The 21,605-nt window shown below is 46.5% G+C and overlaps 1 protein-coding gene across 2 annotated transcripts in view; it reads right to left on the reverse strand.

Annotated features, from left to right (window-relative positions):
- ANXA5 (annexin A5) overlaps positions 1-21,605 on the reverse strand; it is a 145,223-nt gene that overhangs the window by 15,964 nt on the left and 107,654 nt on the right. For both annotated transcript variants that reach the window (XM_033938395.1, XM_033938384.1), the window contains one exon: positions 20,836-20,929. In XM_033938395.1, coding sequence (XP_033794286.1) covers positions 20,836-20,929 — 94 coding nt within the window. The remainder of the gene's footprint in view (positions 1-20,835; positions 20,930-21,605) is intronic.

Below are 21,605 nucleotides of genomic sequence, written 5' to 3' on the forward strand. Positions count from 1 at the left end.
CCTCCATCAAGAGTTGTAAAAGTAAGAAATATCATGATCATACTCTCTCATTCCAGGCAGCTTTCTACGATAAGGATTTTCAACACTTACTATTTACATCTCATTCTTACGTACACTTTAGAGAAAACAATTGAAAGAAAACTTATCTTTTTTCAAAATATTTGGTTGATTAGATCTCCATAGTTTCCTTCCTTTGTTATTATGTAACTTTTGTAAACCATACTGAACTTCAAGGTTATGCAGTCTAGAAGGAGAAATTAGGTTCTTACCTGCTAATTTTCTTTCCGTTAGCCTGTAGATTGTATAGTTTACTAGCTGATGACCCGGCGTTGCACGGGTATTTAATTATAGCAATAACACTGTAAATGGATTCAAATAAAGATACTTTATAGTGGTGAATGAAATTATTGTTTTACAGCTTAATAAAAAGTACAATATTCAAATTATAATGTGAAATATTTGACAAAATGAATACAATACAACTAATGCAAAACGTGATTATAAACAACATTTTTAGTTTCACCTCCAGGAGCAAGAACATATAAATTGTTGGGTGAACCCACCCTTGAGCAAGAAACATAGAGTTGTGGGCCGAGAGACCCCCAGAACATATCACCCCAGGTAGTGAGGGATCTGCATACCAAGTTTCGTTCAAATCGGTCAAGTCGTTTTTGAATTACTGTGAGAATGGCAGCTTTTTACATTTTTTCCATTGACATGAATGGGTGAAATCTGATTTTCTGTTTGTAGCTCCGCCCACGTGTGCAGGAGGGCCGCGAGACCCCCAGAACATATCACCCCAGGTAGTGAGGGATCTGTATACCAAGTTTCGTTCAAATCGGTCAAGCCGTTTGTGAATTACTGTGAGAATGGCAGCTTTTTACATTTTTTCCATTGACATGAATGGGTAAAATCTGATTTTCTGTTTGTAGCTCCGCCCACGTGTGCAGGTGGGCCGCGAGACCCCCAGAACATATCACCCCAGGTAGTGAGGGATCTGCATACCAAGTTTCGTCCAAATTGGTCACAGTGAGAATGGCAGCTTTTTACATTTTTTCCATTGACATGAATGGGTGAAATCTGATGTTCTGTTTGTAGCTCCGCCCACGTGTGCAGGTGGGCCGCGAGACCCCCAGAACATATCACCCCAGGTAGTTGGAATTACTGTGAGAATGGCAGTTTTTTACATTTTTTCCATTGACATGAATGGGTGAAATCTGATTTTCTGTTTGTAGCTCTGCCCATGTGTGCAGGTGGGCCGCGAGACCCCCAGAACATATCACCCCAGGTAGTGAGGGATCAGCATACCAAGTTTAGTTCAAATTGGTCCCACAGCTTTTTACATTTTTTCCATTGACATGAATGGGTGAAATCTGATTTTATGTTTGTAGCTCCGCCCACATGTGCAGGTGGGCCGTGAGACCCCCCAGAAACATATCACCCCAGGTAAGTGAGGGATCCGCATACCAAGTTTCGTTCAAATCGGGCAAGCCGGTTTTGCGGAGGCAGTTTTTACATTTTTTCCATTGACATGAATGGGTGAAATCTGATTTTCTGTTTGTAGCTCCGCCCAGGTGTGCAGGTTGGCCGCGATACCCCCAGAACATATCACCCCAGGTAGTGAGGAATCTGCATACCAAGTTTCGTTCAAATCGGACAAGCCGTTTTTGCGTTGGCAGCTGTTTTACATTTTTTTCATTGACATGAATGGGTGAAATCTGATTTTATGTTTGTAGCTCCGCCCACATGTGCAGGTGGGCCGTGAGACCCCCAGAACATATCACCCCAGGTAGTGAGGGATCGGCATACCAAGTTTCGTTCAAATCGGGCAAGCCATTTTTGCGTGATCGCGGCACATACATACATACATCCGATTTTATATACCTGTATATAGAGTCCTTACAAATGAGTTATATACCTCACTGCTACCAGCAGGTGGAGACTGAGAACAAACTTGTATATCAGGATAGCTTCCCCTCTTGCAATCCAGTCTGCCAAACAGCCAAGCAGAACCTAGGAAAGACTTCAACTGAAAACAGTAAAACATACTCTGAACAGGAGTGCAAAAACAACAAACATCTGTAAACAACTGTTGGAACAGGTGTAGAACTTAATCCTGGCATAGAAAACATCTCCACAGCTAAGCCAGCTGAGCCATAGCCACTGTTCTTAATTCTCCCTGGCCCTAGAAAAATTCTAGAACCTGCAGAAAAAAAACCAAAATCTGCACACAAGCAAAATAAAAACCCGCAATCACCACACAAAGACAGATAGGGTGGGGGACTATACCAGTCTACAGGCTAACAGAAAGAAAATTAGCAGGTAAGAACTTAATTTCTCCTTCTGTAGCGCCTGGTAGACTGGGATAGTCCTTTTGAATGGGATGTACCAAAGCAGTACCCATCAAGGGTGGGATCCCCAAAGGGCCAACACCAGAACACGTTCACTGAATACAGCGTCTGGATGCGCTTGAACATCTACACGGTAGTGTCTGACAAAGGAATGCAGAGAAGACCAAACTGAAGCCTTGCAAATATCCACTGGAGGCACTAGAAAAGACTCAGCCCAAGAAGCTGCCTGACTCCTAGTGGAATGAGCCTTGAGAAATTCTGGAACAGGCTTCTTCTTCAGAAGATAAACGGAAGCAATAGTCTCCTTGATCATAGAAACATAGAAACATAGAAAAAAGCGGCAGAAAAGGGCTATAGCCCACCAAGTCTGCCCATTCCAAGTATCCCTCCCCCCTGAGTTTACTCCCTTAACGATCCCACATGAGTATCCCATTTTCTCTTAAAATCCGTCACGTTGCTGGCCTCTATCACCTGGTGTGGGAGTCTGTTCCAATGATCCACCACTCTTTCGGTGAAGAAGTACTTCCTGGAGTCACCATGAAACTTCCCTCCCCTGACTTTCAGTGGATGCCCTCTGGTGGTCGAGGGTCCCATGAGCCAGAAGATATCCTCTTCTGTCTCGATGCGTCCCGTGATGTACTTATACGTTTCAATCATATCTCCCCGTTCTCTTCTTTCCTCAAGTGAGTACAGCCGCAATTTCTTTAGTCTTTCTTCATACGTGAGATCCCTGAGCCCCAAGACCATCCTGGTGACCATTCGCTGCACCGACTCGATCCTCAGCACGTCCTTTCGGTAGTGTGGTCTCCAAAACTGAACACAGTACTCCAAGTGAGGCCTCACCATGGCTCTGTACAGCGGCATCATAACTTCAGGTCTCCTGCTGACAAAACCTCTGCGGATACATCCCATCATTTGTCTTGCCCTGGAGGTAGCCTTCTCCACTTGATTGGCAACCTTCATATCCTCACTAATGATCACTCCTAGATCGCGTTCCGCCGTGGTCCTAACCAAGGTCTCACCATTTAGTACATAGGTTCTGCGCGGGTTTCTCTTACCCAGGTGCATTATCTTGCATTTTTTAGCATTGAAGCCTAGCTGCCAAGTAGTCGACCATTGTTCCAGAAGCAGTAGGTCGTGTGTCATATCATCAGGTAACAAGCTTCTGCCTACTATGTTGCAAAGTTTGGCGTCGTCGGCGAACAGTGATACCCTTCCTCTAAGTCCCCGCGTCATATCTCTTATGAATAAGTTGAATAGAATCGGGCCCAGGACCGAGCCCTGCGGCACTCCACTGATCACTTCTGATGCTTCGGATGGGGTACCGTTCACCACCACCTTCTGAAGTCTACCGCTCAGCCAATCCCCAACCCATGTAGTTAGAGTGTCTCCTAATCCTATCGATTTCAGCTTGTTCAGTAATCTTCGATGAGGGACGCTATCAAATGCTTTACTGAAGTCCAAATATACCACGTCCAGTGTCTCTCCGGCGTCCAGTTGTCTAGTAACCCAGTCAAAAAAGCTAATCAGATTAGATTGGCAAGATCTAGCGCGCAATAGTAGCCTTAGAAGCGCCATGACCCCTTACGAGGACCCGCTAGGAGGACAAAGAGATGATCTGATTTCCTGATCTCCTGGGTCCTCTGCACATAAGAGCAAAGGACCCGACTGATATCCAACTTGCACAACTGTCTCTGCTCGGAAGAGCCCTCCCTGCTACCCAACACCAGGAGGACCACTACCTGATTGACATGAAAAGGAGAAACTACCTTTGGCAGAAAGGAAGAACAGGCCTCAAGACAACCCGCTCCCTAGCAAACTCCAAGAAGGGAACCCTACAAAGAAAGCCTGCAGCTTACAAACACATCTAGCAGAAGTAATGGCCACCAAGAAGACCGCTTTAAGAGTAAGGTCCTTCAAAGAAGTCGCCCGATGGTTCAAAAGGTGGGCGCACTAGAACCGACAGAACCAGATTCAGATCCATCCTCATCAGAACCATCCTCATCCCATACGATCATTCCAAGCCTACCATGACAGAGGAACTTCACCAAACACTGGAAGCAGTCACAACCTGGATGGAAAATCACAAACTTAAACTCAACCAAGACAAAACCAAATTCATCCTCCTAGAAAACGACAGGATCCAAACCACAACCATCCTAGACATAAACGCAACCAAATATCCCATCCAAACAACCATAAAACTACTAGGCATGACCATAGACAGATGCTGCACAATGCAACCGCAAATAAACAAAACAACCCAAAAATCATTCGCAATCATGAGAAACCTGAGACAGGTCCGAAAATACTTTGAAAGCACACAATTCCTACTTATAGTACAATCCCTAATACTAGGAATACTAGACTACTGTAACATTCTCTTCCTCCCATGCCCGGCAATTACGATAAGACAACTCCAAACAATCCAAAATACAGCCTTAAGACTCGTATATTCACTGAAAAAACACGACCACATCACTGAAGCCTTCATCAACTCACATTGGCTCCCAATCCAAGAAAGAATCCAATTCAAATTCTACTGCATATTATATAAAACACTACATGGAGACAGTCCATCATACCTGAACAATCGCCTCATCCAAGCAACCAGCACCAGACACAGAAAAACGCACTCCCCATTCATACCCCCCCCATCCAAAGAAGTAAAAAGAACAAAACTACATGACGGCCTCCTAGCCACACAAGCTGCAAGACTGGACAACCAAATCTCCATCCTCCTGATGACCACCCAGGACTATAAGACGTTCAGAAAAGAAATAAAAACCACACTTTTCAAGAAATTCCTAAAACAGATATAACAACATGACCACCAAAAGCCCTCAAGATCTTCATATTACCTCTCTAGCTATCATCTACAATTCATATAATTCTGTAATTCTGTAACTCTGTAATTCTTCTATTCATTGTAATTCTGCTCCTTAAACTAACCTTTTGTAATCCGCCTTGAACCGCAAGGTAGTGGCGGAATAGAAATCCCTAATGTAATGTAATGTAATGTAAGATCCTAAGATGGAACAGAGGGTCGTATGGGAGGCTTGAGCAATTTGGCCACCTGCAAGAAGCAAATCACATCAGGAATGGTAGTCAAACACTGACAAGGCTGGCAAGGCAGCAAGCTGAACATGGAGAGAAGACCAAGCCAGTCCCCTATCCAGGCCATGCTGCAAGAACTCTAAGGTTGTAGGCAAGGAAGCGCGAAAAGAAACCTCTCCACTCGCAGCACACCACTCCTCAAATATATGCCAAACCCTTACATAAGCCCGAGAGGTGGAAAGTCTCTGGGACCCCAAGAGAGTTGAGATCACTATATGAATACCCCTTCTTAACTAGGCGATCCCTTTAAAGAGCCAAGCCGTAAGACAGAAGGGACCCGTATCGAACATTGGAATGGGACCCTGAGTTAGAAGGTCATCCAAGAGAGGCAGAGGAAGAGGATCCGCCACCAGATGCCTCACCAGATCCATGTACCACGGCCGCCTGGACCAATCTGGAGCCACCAGAACCACAAGGCCCGATGTTGAACTATGCGGAGAAGAACTCTGCCAACTAATGGCCATGCAGGGAACACATACAACAGCCCCTCTGTTGGCCATGGTTGAACCAGAGCATCTAGGCTCTCGACCTGACTGTCTCTGCGACGACTGAAGAAGCAGGGTGCTTTGGCATTGACACTTGTGGCCTTCAGGTCCATGAGGGGCTATCCCCAAGACTGCACTATCAACTGAAAGGCCACGGGGTTTAGACACCACTCTCCAGGATCTAGCACGTGACAACTTAGGAAGTCCGCTTGAACATTCTCCACTCTGGCTATGTGGGAGACTATTTCCTGAAGATGAGATTCCGCCCAGACCATGAGCAGAGCTGCCTCCTGTGTCACCAAAGTGCTCCTGGAGTCTCCCAGATCATTGACATAGGCCACCGCTGTGTCATTGTCTGAAACAACCCTGACTGAGTTGCCCATCAGAAAGGACTGGAAGACTAACAGCTTCAGACGGATGGCTCTGGTCTCCAAGACATCGATCGACCAAGAAGCCTCCTCCGTGGACCAGGTGCCTTGAGCTGAATGACCTAGACACTGAGCTCCCCAACCGAGAAGACTGGCATCCATGAGCAGCACCGTCCACTGTGTCTGGTCCAGAGACTTTCCCCTTGTACAAGATGGGAGGTCTGGAGCCACCAATGAAGATTGCACCGAGGCAAGCCCGAAAGTGGAACAGGATGATCCAGACTGTGCCTCTAAGGCGACCATCTCCGAAAAAGAGCATACTGAAGAGGATGCATGTGGGCCCGCGACCACCTCACTACATCGAGGGAAGCCATCGACCCCAAGACTTGGAGGAAATCCTGCGCCCGAGGACACTGGGACGACACAAGCAGCAAATTTGAGATTGCAATTTGCTTACCCGGGCCTCTGGAAGAAAGACCTTTCCCAAGGAGGTGTTGAACAGTACTCCTAGGATACTCCAGACGCTGAGATGGAGACAACTGGCTCTTAGAAAGGTTGACTACCCATCCCAATGACTGCAGAAATTCCACTACCCGAGCTGTGACCTGGGTGCTAATCCTGGAACGACTTTGCTCGAATCAACCAGTTGTCCAGGTAGGAATGAACTAGAATGCCCTCTTTTCGCAACGCTACCTCAACGACCATCATCACCTTGGTGAACTTCCACGGAGCCGCGGCCAGACCAAAGGGAAGTGCACAGAACTGATAGTGGTGCCCCAGGATCGCAAAGTGCAGGAAGTGATGATGGGAGGCCTGAATTGGAATGTGCAAGTAGGCCTCTATCAGATCGAGTGAGATCAGAAACTCCTGCGGCTGAAGCACTGGAATCACACACTGCAGAGTTACCATGTGGAAGGAAGGCATGTGAAGAGCCCTGTTGACCCCCTTCAAATTTAGGATGGGGTGAAAGGTCCCTTCTTTCTTTGGCACCACAAAGTAAATCGAGTACCAAACTGTGCCCCACTCCTGAGGGGGAACTGGAACCAACAATCTTTGAAGGGTCTGGCGAAACATGGAGATGGAGATCCAACAATCTTTGGAGATCCAACAATCTTTGAAGGGTCTGGCAAAAGGCCTACTGCTTCCACCCCACACCTGCGAGGGAGCAGCGAGAAAACGATCTGGCAAGGAATGTGCTAACTCCAGAGCATAGCTGTCCTGAATTACCTCCAGAACCCACTCTGCCCATTTTGGATAAAATTCCTGCAGCCAGGCACCCACCGGAACCAAGAATGGCATGGCAAGGAGTCATTGGGCAGGATGGGCACCCCGGCGGGCCCCACGAAAGGACTGCATGCGCTGGAAGAACCTGCCTCTAGAGAGCCCAGGAGAGTAAAAAGAAGCAGCCCCTCGGCCAGGGCGGAAATCACACCCACAAGCAGCACCACCTCGAGCCAGTGGCCTAGGCCTAGCAAACGAGGCACTTTAGAATCAGTGAGAGTCTGAACCAACTTGTCCAGGTTCTCACCAAGCAAGAAAGATTCTTTAAAGGGAAACTTTGTCAACTTAGCTTTGGACACCGAATCTGCAAACCAAGCGCAAAGCTACAAGGTATAGCGAGCTGCCACTGCAAAAGCCAACGACTTCGCAGAATCTCACGAGAGGTCATACATGGAATCTGAAAGATAAGAAGCACCCAATTCAATCTTTGCCACCTCGCGCTTTAGCAATTTCCAATCCTCAAATTTACTGTTAAGCACATGCTCGGCCCAGCGAAAACATGCCAGAGCCACCAGCCCGCCACACATCGCCGCATGGACTGTCAGAACTGTCACATCAAAACTCTGTTTAAGCAGGGACTTCAACTTACGTTCCTCAGGGTCCTTCTAGGCCGCACTGCCCTCAACAAGCACGGTATGCAGCTTAGAGATGTCAGAGACCACTGCGTCCACAACAGGCATACTAACATAGTAGATGACGGCAGATAAAGACCAGAATGGTCCATCTAGTCTGCCCAACCTGATTCAATTAAAAAAAATTTTTTTTTCTTCTTCTTCGCTATTTCTGGGCAAGAATCCAAAGCTCTGCCTGGTACTGTGCTTAGGTTTCAACTACTGAAGTCTCCGTCAAAGCTCACTCCAGCCCATCTATACCCTCCCAGCCATTGAAGCCCTCCCCGGCCCTTCTTCAACCGAACGGCCATACATAGACACAGACCGTGCAAGTCTGCCCAATATTGGCCTTAGTTCTTCAATATTTACTATTATTTTCTGATTCTAGATCCTCTGTGTTCACCCACACTTTTTTGAACTTCGTCACCATTTTCCTCTCCACCATCTCTCTCGGGAGCGCATTCTAGGCATCCACCACCCTCTCCGTAAAAAAGAATAGCCTTACATTGCTCCCGAGTCTCCCACTCCTCAGCCTCAAATTACGCCCGCTGGTTTTACCATTTTCCTTTCTCTTGAAAAGATTTTGTTCTACGTTAATACCTTTCAAGTATTTAAACGTCTGAATCATATCTCCCCTGTCCCTCCTTTCCTCTAGGGCAGGGGTGTCAAAGTCCCTCCTTGAGGGCTGCAATCCAGTTGGGTTTTCAGGATTTCCCCAATGAATATGCATGAGATCTATTTGCATGCATTGTTTTCATTGTATGCTAATAGATCTCATGCATATTCACTGGGGAAATCCTGAAAACCTGACTGGATTGCGGCCCTCGAGGAGGGACTTTGACACCCCTGCTCTAGGGTATACATATTCAGGACTTCCAGTCTCTCCTCATCCGTTTTTTGGCACAAAACCTATCATTTTTGGTCACCTCCTCTGAACCTCTTCATGTCTTCTTCTGTTCTTTGCCAGATACGGTCTCCCAAAACTGAACACAATACTCCATTGTGGGGCCTCACCAATGACCTGTACAGGGGCATCAACACCTTCTTCCTTCTACTGACTACGCCTCTCTTTATACAGCCCAGCATCCTTCTGGCAGCAGCCACTGCCTTGTCACACTGTTTTTTAGCCTTTAGATCTTCGGACACTATCACCCCAAGGTTCCTCTCCCCGTCCGTGTATATCAGCTTCTCTCCTCCCAGCATATACGGTTCCTTCCTATTATTAATCCCCAAATGCATTACTCTGCATTTCTTTGCATTGAATTTTAGTTGCCAGGCATTAGACCATTCCTCTAACTTTTGCAGATCCTTTTTCATATTTTCCACTCCCTCTTCGGTGTCTACTGTTACAAATCTTGGTATCATCCGCAAAAAGGCAAACCTTATCTTGTATCCCTTCAGCAATGTCACTCACAAACATTTAGAACAGGATCGGTCCCAGCACCGAACCCTGAGGGTCTCCACTACTCACCTTTCCTTCCTCCGAGCGACTTCCAACCGGTTTCTAATCCAGTTCACCACTTTGGGTCCTAACTTCAGGCGTTCAAGTTTGTTCAAGAGCCTCCTATGTAGAACTTTGTCAAAGGCTTTCCTGAAATCTCAATAAATGGCATCTAGCATACATAGTAACATAGTAGATGATGGCAGATAAAGACCCGAATGGTCCATCCAGTCTGCCCAAACCTGATTCAATTTAAATTTTTAAATTTTTTTTCTTCTTAGCTATTTCTGGGCAAGAATCCAAAGCTCTACCCGGTACTGTGCTTGGGTTCCAACTGTTGAAATCTCCGTTAAAACCTACTCCAGCCCATCTACACCCTCCCAGCCATTGAAGCCCTCCCCAGCCCATCCTCCACCAAATGGCCATATACAGACACAGACCGTGCAAGTCTGGCCAATACTGGCCTTAGTTCAATTTTTAATATTATTTTCCGATTCTAGATCCTCTGTGTTCATCCCACGCTTCTTTGAACTCAGTCACAGTTTTACTCTCCACCACCTCTCTCATAGAAACATAGAAACATAGAAATAGACGGCAGATAAGGGCCCACGGCCCATCTAGTCTGCCCACCTTAATGTCCCTCCCCTACCTTTGCCCTGTGAATAGATCCCATGTGCCGATCCAATTTGGCCTTAAAATCAGGCACGCTGCTGGCCTCAATCACCTGTAGTGGAAGACTATTCCAGCGATCAACCACTCTTTCAGTGAAAAAGAATTTCCTGGTGTCACCTCGTAGTTTCCCGCCCCTGATTTTCAACGGATGCCCTCTTGTTGTCGTGGGACCCTTGAAAAAGAAGATATCTTCCTCCGTCTCGATGCGGCCCGTAAGATACTTGAACGTCTCGATCATGTCCCCCCTCTCTCTGCGCTCCTCGAGCGAGTATAGCTGTAATTTGTCAAGCCGTTTTTCGTATGGTAGATCCTTGAGTCCCGAGACCATCCGGGTGGCCATTCTTTGCACCGACTCCAGTCTCAGCACATCCTTGCGATAATGCGGCCTCCAGAATTGCACACAGTATTCCAGGTGGGGCCTCACCATGGATCTATACAATGGCATAATGACTTCCGCCTTACGACTGATGAAACCCCTTCGTATGCAGCCCATGATTTGTCTTGCCTTGGACGAAGCCTGCTCCACTTGATTGGCATTCCAGGCATCCACCACCCTCTCCGTAAAGTAGAATTTCCTAACATTGCCCCTGAATCTACCACCCCTCAACCTCAAATTATGTCCTCTGGTTTTACCATTTTCCTTTCTCTGGAAAAGATTTTGATCTACGTTAATACCCTTCAAGTATTTGAACGTCTGAATTATATCTCTCCTGTCTCTCCTTTCCTCTAGGGTATACATATTCAGGGCTTCCAGTCTCTCCTCATACGTCTTCAGGCACAAGCCTCCTATCATTTTTGTCGCCCTCCTCTGGACCGCTTCAAGTCTTCTTACGTCCTTCGACAGATACAGTCTCCAAAACTGAACACAATACTCCAAGTGGGGCCTCCTCGATCCAGTTCTCCAGTCACCCAATCAAAAAATTCAATCAGGTTCGTTTCGCACAATTTACCTTTAGTAAAGCCATGTTGCCTCGGATCCTGTAACCCATTAGATTCTAGGAAGTTCACTATCCTTTCTTTCAGCAAAACTTCCATTATTTTTCCAACAACCGAAGTGAGGCTCAACGGCCTGTAGTTTCCTGCTTCATCTCTGTGATCACATTTGTGAATAGGGTACACATTCGCTCTTCTCCAATCCCCAGGAACCACTCCAGTCTCCACAGATTTGTTGAACAAGTCTTTAATAGGACCCGCCAGAACCTCTCTGAGCTCCCTCAGTATCCTGGGATGGATCCCATCCAGTCCCATCACTTTGTCCACTAGTGCTGCCCGATTCACCGATTCATTTCGGGTGAATCGATTCGATTTACCCCGCCAAAAAAAATCAGCCTCCCGATTCATTGACTGACCCTCCCGATTCATTGACTGACCCTCCCCACTCGCCCTCTAAAGCAGGAGCGGCAGCACTGCCTTTTGCTGGCCTGCCACTCCTGCTTAAGAGGACGAGTGGTGAGGGTCAGTCGGGAAGTGGCTTACCCACTGCTGTGCTCTCCGTCTTCCCCATGGCCTCCAGAATCAATCTCCCTAACTTCAGCAGACTGCAATAAGATCATTGGCGCTAGCGATCTTTGCAAGCTGCTGAACGGCTTCAGAGAAGGGGCGGGACCGCAGCAGAGAGAAGCCGTTCAACAGCTTGCAAAGATCGCTAGCGCCAGCAATCTTATTGCAGTCTGCTGAAGTTAGTGAGATTGATTCTGGAGGCCAGGGGGAACAGCAGGCCTTCCAGAGGGGGGGTGTAGTCCTTCGGGGGGGGGGGGGGGGGACAGGCCTTCAGAGGAGATAGGCAGGCAGGCCTTCAAAGGGGGGGGACAGACAGGCAGGCCTTTGGGGGGGATGCAGGCCTTCAAAGGGGGAGGGGCAGGCCTTCAAAGGGGGGGACAGGCCTTCAGGGGGAACAGGCAGGCTTTTGGGGGGGGATGCAGGCCTTCAAGGGGGGGACAGGAAGGCAGGCCTTCGGGGGGGATGCAGGCTTTCAAAGGGGGGGATGTAGGCCTTCGAGGGGGGACAGGCCTTCAGGGGGAGGTGCAGGCCTTCAAGGGGGGGACAGACCAGGGGAGGGGGGCCCCGGTGTGGGTAAGCAGAGTGGGCAGACTTGATGGGCTGTAGCCCTTTTCTGCCGTCATCTTCTATGTTTCTTCTATGTTTCATCTTCTAAGTACACGGAGGGAGGGGGGTTCAAAGAGACGTGCATATGCCAGACTTTGGGGGGAAGAAATAATGGGTCTGAAAATAGAAGAGAGATGATGTACAATGGGATTTAGGGAGGGAAAGGGAGAGAAGTTGGACACAAGGGATGATGTGGAAGGGGGATAGAGATACTGGATAGGAGGGTAGTTGGGAAAAGAAAGGGAGAGATGGTGGACCCTGGGGTGGTGGGGAAGGAGGGAGAGATGCTGGATGAAAGGGTAGTTAAGAAAAAGTGGATCTGTGGATAGAGACGAAAAAAAAAAAAGATGCCAGACCTCTGGGGGAGGGAAGGGAAGCAGAAGATGGCAGATGGATGGTTAGAACGGAGAAAGAAGAAAGAAGGAGACCCTGGCAAGCAAGTTATCAGAAGACAACCAGAGCCTGGGACCAACAAGATTTGAATGACCAGACAACAAAAGGTAGAAAAACTAATTTTATTTTCCCTTTTGTGATTACAATATGTCAGATTTGAAACGTGTACCCTGCCAGAGCTGGTGTTAGACCGCAAATGTGAGCTAGGATTTAAGAGAGAGAGGAAAAGTCTTTTTTGTTTGTTTATTTTGTTTACACCACAGCGCCAGTGTGGTTAGGAAAAGGCAAAGGGGGTAAAGAGACTATAAAATAAACCCCAATATAACAACTGGGTGAAATTCAAACAGAAAAAGTTCCCAAAAGACTATGAACTAACAAAAACAAAAAAGGGAACAAAAAACAAAATGAAAATGCCTTTAAACCACGAAGGTGCTCAGAACCATTGCATGGTAAGAAAGTGACCAAACCAGGGCAGCAACCTGAGTCTATCATAGCACCATCCTCAAGCGGTAGAAAGGTATTTAAATTTTGGTGAGTGTCTTTTTATACTATTTTTCTTTTTTCTATTAAATGTCTGTTTGAAGTGTCCAATACTTAAGTGAAAACTATAATCCTCAAAATAGGCAAAACTTAGCTGTGAGAGTTTAGGAAGCCAACTTGCTACAGCAGGTACAGATGGGTTCTAACGCGTTTCGCCGACAGGCTTCTTCAGAGAACCCCCATGCTGGATGGAACATCAAGTTCAATAACTTCCTGAATCTTCACTTCACTTCACTTCACTTGCATTTCGGGTTTATAAACTAAACCCACCAGAATGTTTGAAAAAAACACCCAATTGGGCAGGAAAATCGAATCGAATCGAAAAACCAATTCAGTAGGCTGAATCAAATCAAAATTTTTTTTCCTGAATCGGGCAGCACTATTGTCCACCTTCAGTTTTTCAAGTTACTCATAAACACTTTCCTCCGTGAACGGTGCAGAATCTACTCCATTTTTTTGCGTAACTTTGCCAGACAATCTCGGTCCTTCTCCAGGATTTTCTTCCGTGAACACAGAACAGAAGTATTTTAGCACGTTTGCTTTTTCCTCATCACTCTTCACATTTCGGTTCCTAGCATCTTTTAGTTTAGCAATTCCATTTTTCATCTTCCTCCTTTCACTAATATATCAGAAAAAAATTTTGTCTCCCTTTTTTTACATTTTTATCCATATGCTCTTTCGCCTGCGCTTTCACCAGACGTATCTCTCTCTAGGCTTTTCAGGCAACTTCAAAGTGTCCCTTATCCCCTTCAGGAATGGGTTACAGGTGGGCCATGGAGCGCGCAAAATGAAAGGGAGCTTCCAGCACCTGCCACAGTGCGAGCATAAAGCACAGTTACTTACCGTAACAGGTGTTATCCAGGGACAGCAGGCAGATATTCTCATGTATGGGTGACATCACTGACGGAACCCCGGTACGGACCACTTTAAACATCACCACTTTAATTCATTAGAAAGTTCGCAATAGCCCGAACCGCGCATGCTCGAGTGTCTTCCCGCCCAACGTAGGGCGTGCGGTCCCTCAGTTAAGATAAACCAGCTAAGAAACCAACCCAGGGAGGTGGGTGGGTTGTGAGAATATCTGCCTGCTGTCCCTGGATAACACCTGTTATGGTAAATAACTGTACTTTATTCCAAGACAAGCAGGCAGCATACTCTCATGTATGGATGACCTCCAAGCTAACAGAAATGGGATGGTGGGAGTACTGCCTTAGGAAAATAAATTTTGTAATACAGATTGGCCGAAGTGCCCATCCCATCTGAAGAATGACTCCAGACAGTAGTGAGAAGTGAAGGTATGAACTGAAGACCAGGTGGCAGCTTTACAGATTTCCTCAATGGGAGTAGATCTGAGGAAAGCAACAGAAGCTGCCATAACTCAAATTTTATGGGCTGTGGCACGACTCTCCAGTGCCAGTCTGAGCATAACAGAACGAGATGCTGGCAGTCAGCCAGTTGGATATCGTTGGTTTAGAAACAGGGTGCCCCAACTTGTTTGGATCAAAAGAGATGAATAGTTGGGGAGATGTTCGATGTGGCTTTGTCTGGTCAATGTAGTGGGCCAAAGCATGTTTACAGTTCAAAGTACGCAAAGTGGTTTCTCCTAGATGAGAATGAGGCTTAGGAAAAAACAATGGTAGAACAATAGACTGATTAAGATGAAATTCAGTGACAACTTTCGGAAGAAACTTTGGATGGGTACACAGAACTACTTTGTCATGATGAAAAACTGTGAAGGGTGGATCTGCCACCAAGGCTTGCAATTCACTGACCCTCATGGCAGAGGTGAGAGCAATAAGGAAGACAATTTTCCAGGTGAGAAACTTGAGATGAGCTGTGGCCATTGGTTCAAATGGTGGCTTCATCAAACAGGAAAGCACTACATTAAGGTCCCAGACGACAAGCGGATGCTTGAGAGGTGGTTTAACATTGAAAAGCCCTTTCATGAATCTGGAGACCAAAAGGGTGAGCAGTAAGAGGTGTGAAAAGCTGTAATAGCGCTGAGATGGACTCTGATAGATGTAGATTTGAGGCCAGAATTAGATAGATGAAGCAAATAAGCCAATACCAAATCCAATGATAATGAAGTCGGATCGTGATAATGAAGGAGACACCAGGAAAAGAACCTAGTCCATACTTCTGTTGATACCGTTGCTGAGTGGCTGGTTTCCTGGATGCATGAAGAATTTGTAGAACAGGCTGAGGAATATGTAAATTAGATGAATTCAGCCTGAGAGAAACCAAGCTGTCAGGTGTAGTGATTGCAGGTTGGGATGCAGAACAGATTCCTAGTAAGCAGAATAAGAAATACTGGAAGAGGTACGGGCTCCCTGGAACTGAGTTAAAGTAGAAGGAAGAACCAATGTTGCCTGGGCCATCGTGGAGCAATGAGAATCATGGTGGCTGCTTCTCGCTTGAGCTTGAACAGAGTTCTCAACATGAGAGGAACTGGAGGGAATGCATATAGAAACAAGCCTGTCCAACCCAGGAGAAAGGCATCTGCTTCCAGACGGAGAGGAGAGTAAAGCCTGGAGCAAAACTGGGGCAACTGGTGATTGTGAGGAGCCACAAACAAGTCTACTTGAGGAGTGCCCCGTGAGCAAAGATGGACTGGAGCGTTACAGAGTTGAGAGTCCATTCGTGAGGCCAAAGAATTCTGCCGAGGTTGTCTGCTAGGGAATTCTTCTCCCCTTAAATGTAGACAGCCTTCAAGAATAGACTGCGGGCTATCACCCAAGTCCAGATTTTCTGGGCCTCCTGACAACAGGAGAGGGCCCATGCCTCCTTGCTTGTTTATGTAGTACATTGCTACTTGATTGTCTGTGTGAAGGAGGAGGACTTGAGGGCAGAGGAGATGATGAAAAGCCTTGAGGGCATAAACATTGCTCAGAGTTCCAGAAAACTGATGTGAAATTTCCGCTCCCTGGCGGTCCAAAGACCGTAAGTCTGAAGATCGTCCATGAGCCCCCCAGGCATAACGGGATGTGCAAGTTGGAATGACCTTGTGATGAGGGGGAAAGTGAAAAAGGAGACCTCTGGAGATATTGGAAGAGATGGTCATCCACCATTGAAGTGACTGCAGAAGAGATGAGGTCATAGAAATATGTTGCGAGAGATGATTCGTCGCTCGAGACCACTGAGAAATAAGGATCTACTGAGGAGTGCGAAGATGCAGCCTTGCCAGTGGTGTTACATGGACAGTGGAACAGAGAATGACATGGTGGCTGTTACCCGCGGCTAGTCGGAGTAGCCCGCCAAAACAGTGAGGGGGGAAGTGCTCACTGCGGGTACGGAGAAAAGGCCATACACTGCCCCGTAGAACGGTGAATGGCCTTGTCCCTGCAGCTAAGGGAAGGAACGTGTGCGGCCCCCTCCCTCCTTCTTACCCGAATCTATCTAGCTCCCTCCTTCCCCTTACCTTTGTGGCGTGTTTTGAGTAACTTTCACAAAGCCGTCGGAGCCTGCAAGCAGTAGCGTGCATGTGTAGGCGAAAGCTTCTCCTCCGATGCAATTTCCGGACCTGAAACTGCCAAAATCGCTGAGGCCGAGGAACCAACCAACGCGAAAAGGGAATCTCTAGCTGCTCTAGCGGTAAGGGAATCCTTTTCACCCCGACCGTTGGTGGCTGAGGAACCCTCCGCATGGGCGTCAGTGGAAGCCTGGGCTTCCCCACGATCCGAAGCAGACTCGTGAGCTACATGCAGCGGGGTTCCCTGGCCGCCAACAACCGCTGTCGATGAGACTCCCCCACCACTCCAGTCTGCACAACACTTGCACAGGCCAGCCGCGAGTACCTCGCGTCTGGAGCACAATGAACACTTTTTCCCTTTAAAAGTGCTCATTGTGCTGAAAACCGCCCTAGCTCCAAAAAGTGCCAGTTAGATGAGAAAACACAGAAAGAAAGGCAGTTTTAAAGGGAAATGAGCCCTTTAGACCAGGGGTGTCAAAGACCCTCCTCGAGGGCCGCAATCCAGTCGGGTTTTCAGGATTTCCCCAATGAATATGCATGAGATCTATTTGCATGCACTGCTTTCGTTGTATGCTAATAGATCTCATTGGGGAAATCCTGAAAACCCAACTGGATTGCGGCCTTCAAGGAGGGATTTTGACACCCCTGCTTTAGACTGACATCGAAGGATTTTTTTTTTTTTTTTACTTAGTCAGAACAGACTCCACGACTCTTAAAGCTGGAGGCCTGACCAACCAGGGGGCTAGGCTACCAGTTAAGGCATCTCTACAAAAATGTGGGGAGGTGGAGGAAGGTGGGGGGATGGACCCAGCATGAGACCCGCTGAGTTTAACACCCCCAAGGTCGGACAGATCCCCAAACAGGACCCATCCAAGCTCTATCTGACACAAAAGGAGAACCCAGGAGTCCAAAATAAAATTCCAACAGTACTAAGAGGGGAGCTGAATTAGTCTTACCACCTGCTAATGGAGACTGAGGAAGACTGGATTGCAAGAGGGGAAGCTATCCCGATATACAAGTTTGTTCTTAGTCTCCACCTGCTGGTAGCAGTGAGGTATATAACCCATTCGTAAGAACTATACTAGTCTACCAGGCACAACAGAAATTTGATTTTATGTCATCACTGGAACTTCCCGTTTTTAACATATCTCCCTAGTGTTGAAATAGCTACACTGGTTGCCTGTCACATTTCGTATGGGGTGGAAATAAGGGTGTGTCTTAAGGAGCGAATGTAAAAAAAAAAATACAAAACACAAAAAAAACTCAAACAAGACCCGTACCTCCTTTTGGCGTCCCGGTGGTCCAGCGTGCTTTCTGTGCTCCTGCCTGGGTTCTGCTGTTCTCTTCCGGCAGAGTCAACGGCATAGGCGCGCGCTTTATCTGTGCCTGCTTGGTTCCTCCTTGCACTCCGAATGGCTGCTGTCAGTTCTCGCGGGACAAGAACTGACAGCATTCACAGCACAGGGAGGGACCAAGCAAGCACGGAAAAAGCGCACGCCTGCCTTCTGCACCACTGATGGAAGAGAGCAGCAGAACCCAGGCAGGAGCGCGGAAAACACGCTGGACCGCCGGCATGCCAAAAAAAGGTACCCGGGGGGGAGGTGCCTGCTTGCCTGCCTTTGGGCTGGCTGGCTTGGGACTGGCTGGCTGGGTTGAACTGGGCCTGGCTGGCTGGCCTGGGACTGGCTAGATGGCTTGGGGTGGGTTGCCTGGTTGCCTTTGGGCTGGCTGGCTGGCTGGCTGGGTTGACTGAGGGCTGGATAGCTGGCTTGGGACTGGTTAGCGGGGTTGGGGTGGGTTGGCTGGTTGCCTTTGGGCTGGCTGGCTGGCTTGGCACTGGCTGGTGGTTTGGGAGCTGGCTATCTGGCTGCCACTAGACGTGCCTACCATTAGACGTGCCCACCACTAGATGTGCCCTGTACCCTGTCCCAGCCTACTACTAGACTACCAGAGGGAGGACAGAGTACAGGGAACACCATTTGGTTCAGAATTTTTTTTTCTCGATTTCTCCTCTTCTAGAGGTGGATGCGTCTTATGGTCAGGTGCATCTTTTGGAGTGAAAAATACGTTATATATCAGGTAAGTAATGGACAGGTACCCTGGTATCTAGTGCAAGTGTCATGCTCTCTCTGTTCAGAACTAGCAAGGAAGTTAACACTTGAGCATGTACATGAGATATATTATAAGAAAACATGGATGACAGTAGTTTCTGTGGCATGTCCACGGTTATGGAATGCTCTGAACAGTACATCGAGATTGTGCCAAAACTAAAATCTTTGAAAGCTGAAGAAGGCCTGGTTAGTGCAACTGCACAGAAGCATTAGCAGGGTGTGACAAAGACCTTCCTAGTCCTGATCAGAGGGTCTTATATACATAAAGCACATTTAAAACGTTGAAAAAGTAAGGATAATAAACAAAAGACCAGGAAACCGATATATAGTATAGGAAAAGTGGGTGCATGAAAATCTGAATATGGATGTAGCCAAGGCCAGAAAAAAAACACTATAGATAAGGAAAAGCATAATAATATTCTCTTTATGTATTTTGCTATTAAGCCAGACCATAGAGGGAATCAGGTAATGCGTAACATACTTCTAGAGGGATTAAGAACTCAATCTTGTATTAATGACTCCATCTTGTTTTCTGTCTCTCTTTGTTCTCTCTGCGTCTTTGTGCAGTTTCCCGCCTTGAGCCTCATGGCTTAAGTATTAACAGATGGTCCAGACATTCCAATGTTGGGTATAGAAAAAAATCTTTCATAAATAGGTTTGAATACAGTATTGATCAGGAATGAAATATTAGTGTTGCGTATGGATGTGTGAGGGATCCCTATGAATGATGTGTGAGAGAATGATTTGTATTTAATTTCAAATGTTTTACATATATAAGATTTAATAAACTTAAAGGGAGCCTAAGAGGCAACATCGGAAATGGTTAAGTTAAAGCTAGAGACACTGTTACCATGTAAATACCAGTCTTTGAGAGGCCCAGAGCAGGAAAGGTCAGCTAGTTTGACCTCAAGCATAGGAAGGGTCTGGGTCTTCTGTGCCTGTGTCAGTGAAATTTGAAACTGTCAGTTTTCCAAAGCAAGTTTTTCATCTGACACAGACAAGCTGTTTGATCTAAGCTTTTTGAGAATTACGAAGTGTGCATTGGGTATGTTATAATGTTTTATGCATATTCAGAAATTAATGTAAACCAAAAATATGATTTGTGAAACTTTTTTCTATGTCAAAAGGAATTTTCTTTGTTCAAACCTAAGGACGGCCTCTGTTGGCTGATTGGTTGACAAGTGTGATGTCATACTGGTCAGAAGGTATATATTGGTGAACAACTATTATAGAGTGGGGTTCTTTGCTAGAAATGCCAGATTTTGGCTTCTGTAATAATCCCCATGACGCAAATACCTTATGATAGTTGTTATGGAATTTAATAAAATCAGTATCTTTTTGAGAACATTTGCATCATTACCATTATTTCTGCACACTTTGCACACCTAAGAGCAAAGCTAGCTACTCAAGTGGCACCCCAGATGGGACTGTCGCTTTAGAGCGCGCTTGTGTCAGATTACCCTGCTTAAAGCTCATCTGTTTGTTAGAGCATTCCTATAGATTTGGCAGATTTTTTTTCCCTGTCACTTATGATTGCGTAATTGTAAAGAATTGTGTGCTTGTGATAATTGGAATTATGTATGTAAATGCTATATCTGCTTAGGTTATAAGCGGAATACAAATTTTAAAAATAAATAATAACATCCACAGCAGCCTGAAACCCCCAGCAATGTCTGTGGAGATCTCACTGCAGGGAGACTTCCCAGTGCACAGAACTGCAAACCCAAGGGGTCCTTTTACTAATGCGCGTTAGCCGTTTTAGCGTGCACTAAATATTAGCTCGTGCTAAACGCTAATATTCTAGGGACGTGTTAGCGTTTAGTGCGTGCTGAAACAGCTAGCACGCCTTAGTAAAAGGACCCCTAAATGTGTTGCACTCCCTGCTCTCACCTTTCTTCAGATGGTCATAGCTGCGAGTCCCCAGGATGGTGATGAATTTCTCCTCATCGGTGCCCCACTTCATCTCGCCAGCTTTAAACAAATCCTGCCAAAATATTTGAACACATTATGGTCTGTTTTAACATTTTCTCCAGGCTTTACGCCATACGATCTCGCATCTCTCTGATAAACACAAGGACACACTGAAGTCACCGGACTCAGGAACCTGCAAAGGTCCTAGAGGACTGGCTGGCAAACCCAGGTCCCAAGTACCGAGTTAGATCCCAAGTAGTAAAACAGTTTTCATGCTGCTTATCAAGTTTCAAGTTTATTTAAAAATTTCTTATACCGCCTAATCAAACCTTCAAGGTGGTTTACAAAGAAATACCAAAACAATGTATCAGAGTAAGTTACAAAACTGATAAAGGGAATGGAAAATCTCCCATATACCGACAGGTTGAAGCAGTTGGGACTTTTCTCACTGGAAAAGCGGAGACTTAGAGGAGACATGATAGAAACCTTCAAGATCCTGAAGGGCATAGAAAAAGTAGACAGGGACAGATTTTTCAAATTAAGGGGCGCCACAAGTACAAGGGGGCACTCGGAGAAATTGAAAGGGGACAGGTTTAGAACAAACGCTAGGAAGTTCTTTTTCACTCAGAGGGTGGTGGATACATGGAACGCGCTCCCAGAGGCTGTTGTAGACAAGAAAACATTAAATGGTTTCAAAGAAGGTTTGGATAGATTCCTAGAAGAAAAAGGGATTGGGGGGTATAGATAGG

The sequence above is a fragment of the Geotrypetes seraphini genome, chromosome 1, assembly GCF_902459505.1.
Source record: "Geotrypetes seraphini chromosome 1, aGeoSer1.1, whole genome shotgun sequence".
Taxonomy (NCBI): Eukaryota; Metazoa; Chordata; class Amphibia; order Gymnophiona; family Dermophiidae; genus Geotrypetes; species Geotrypetes seraphini.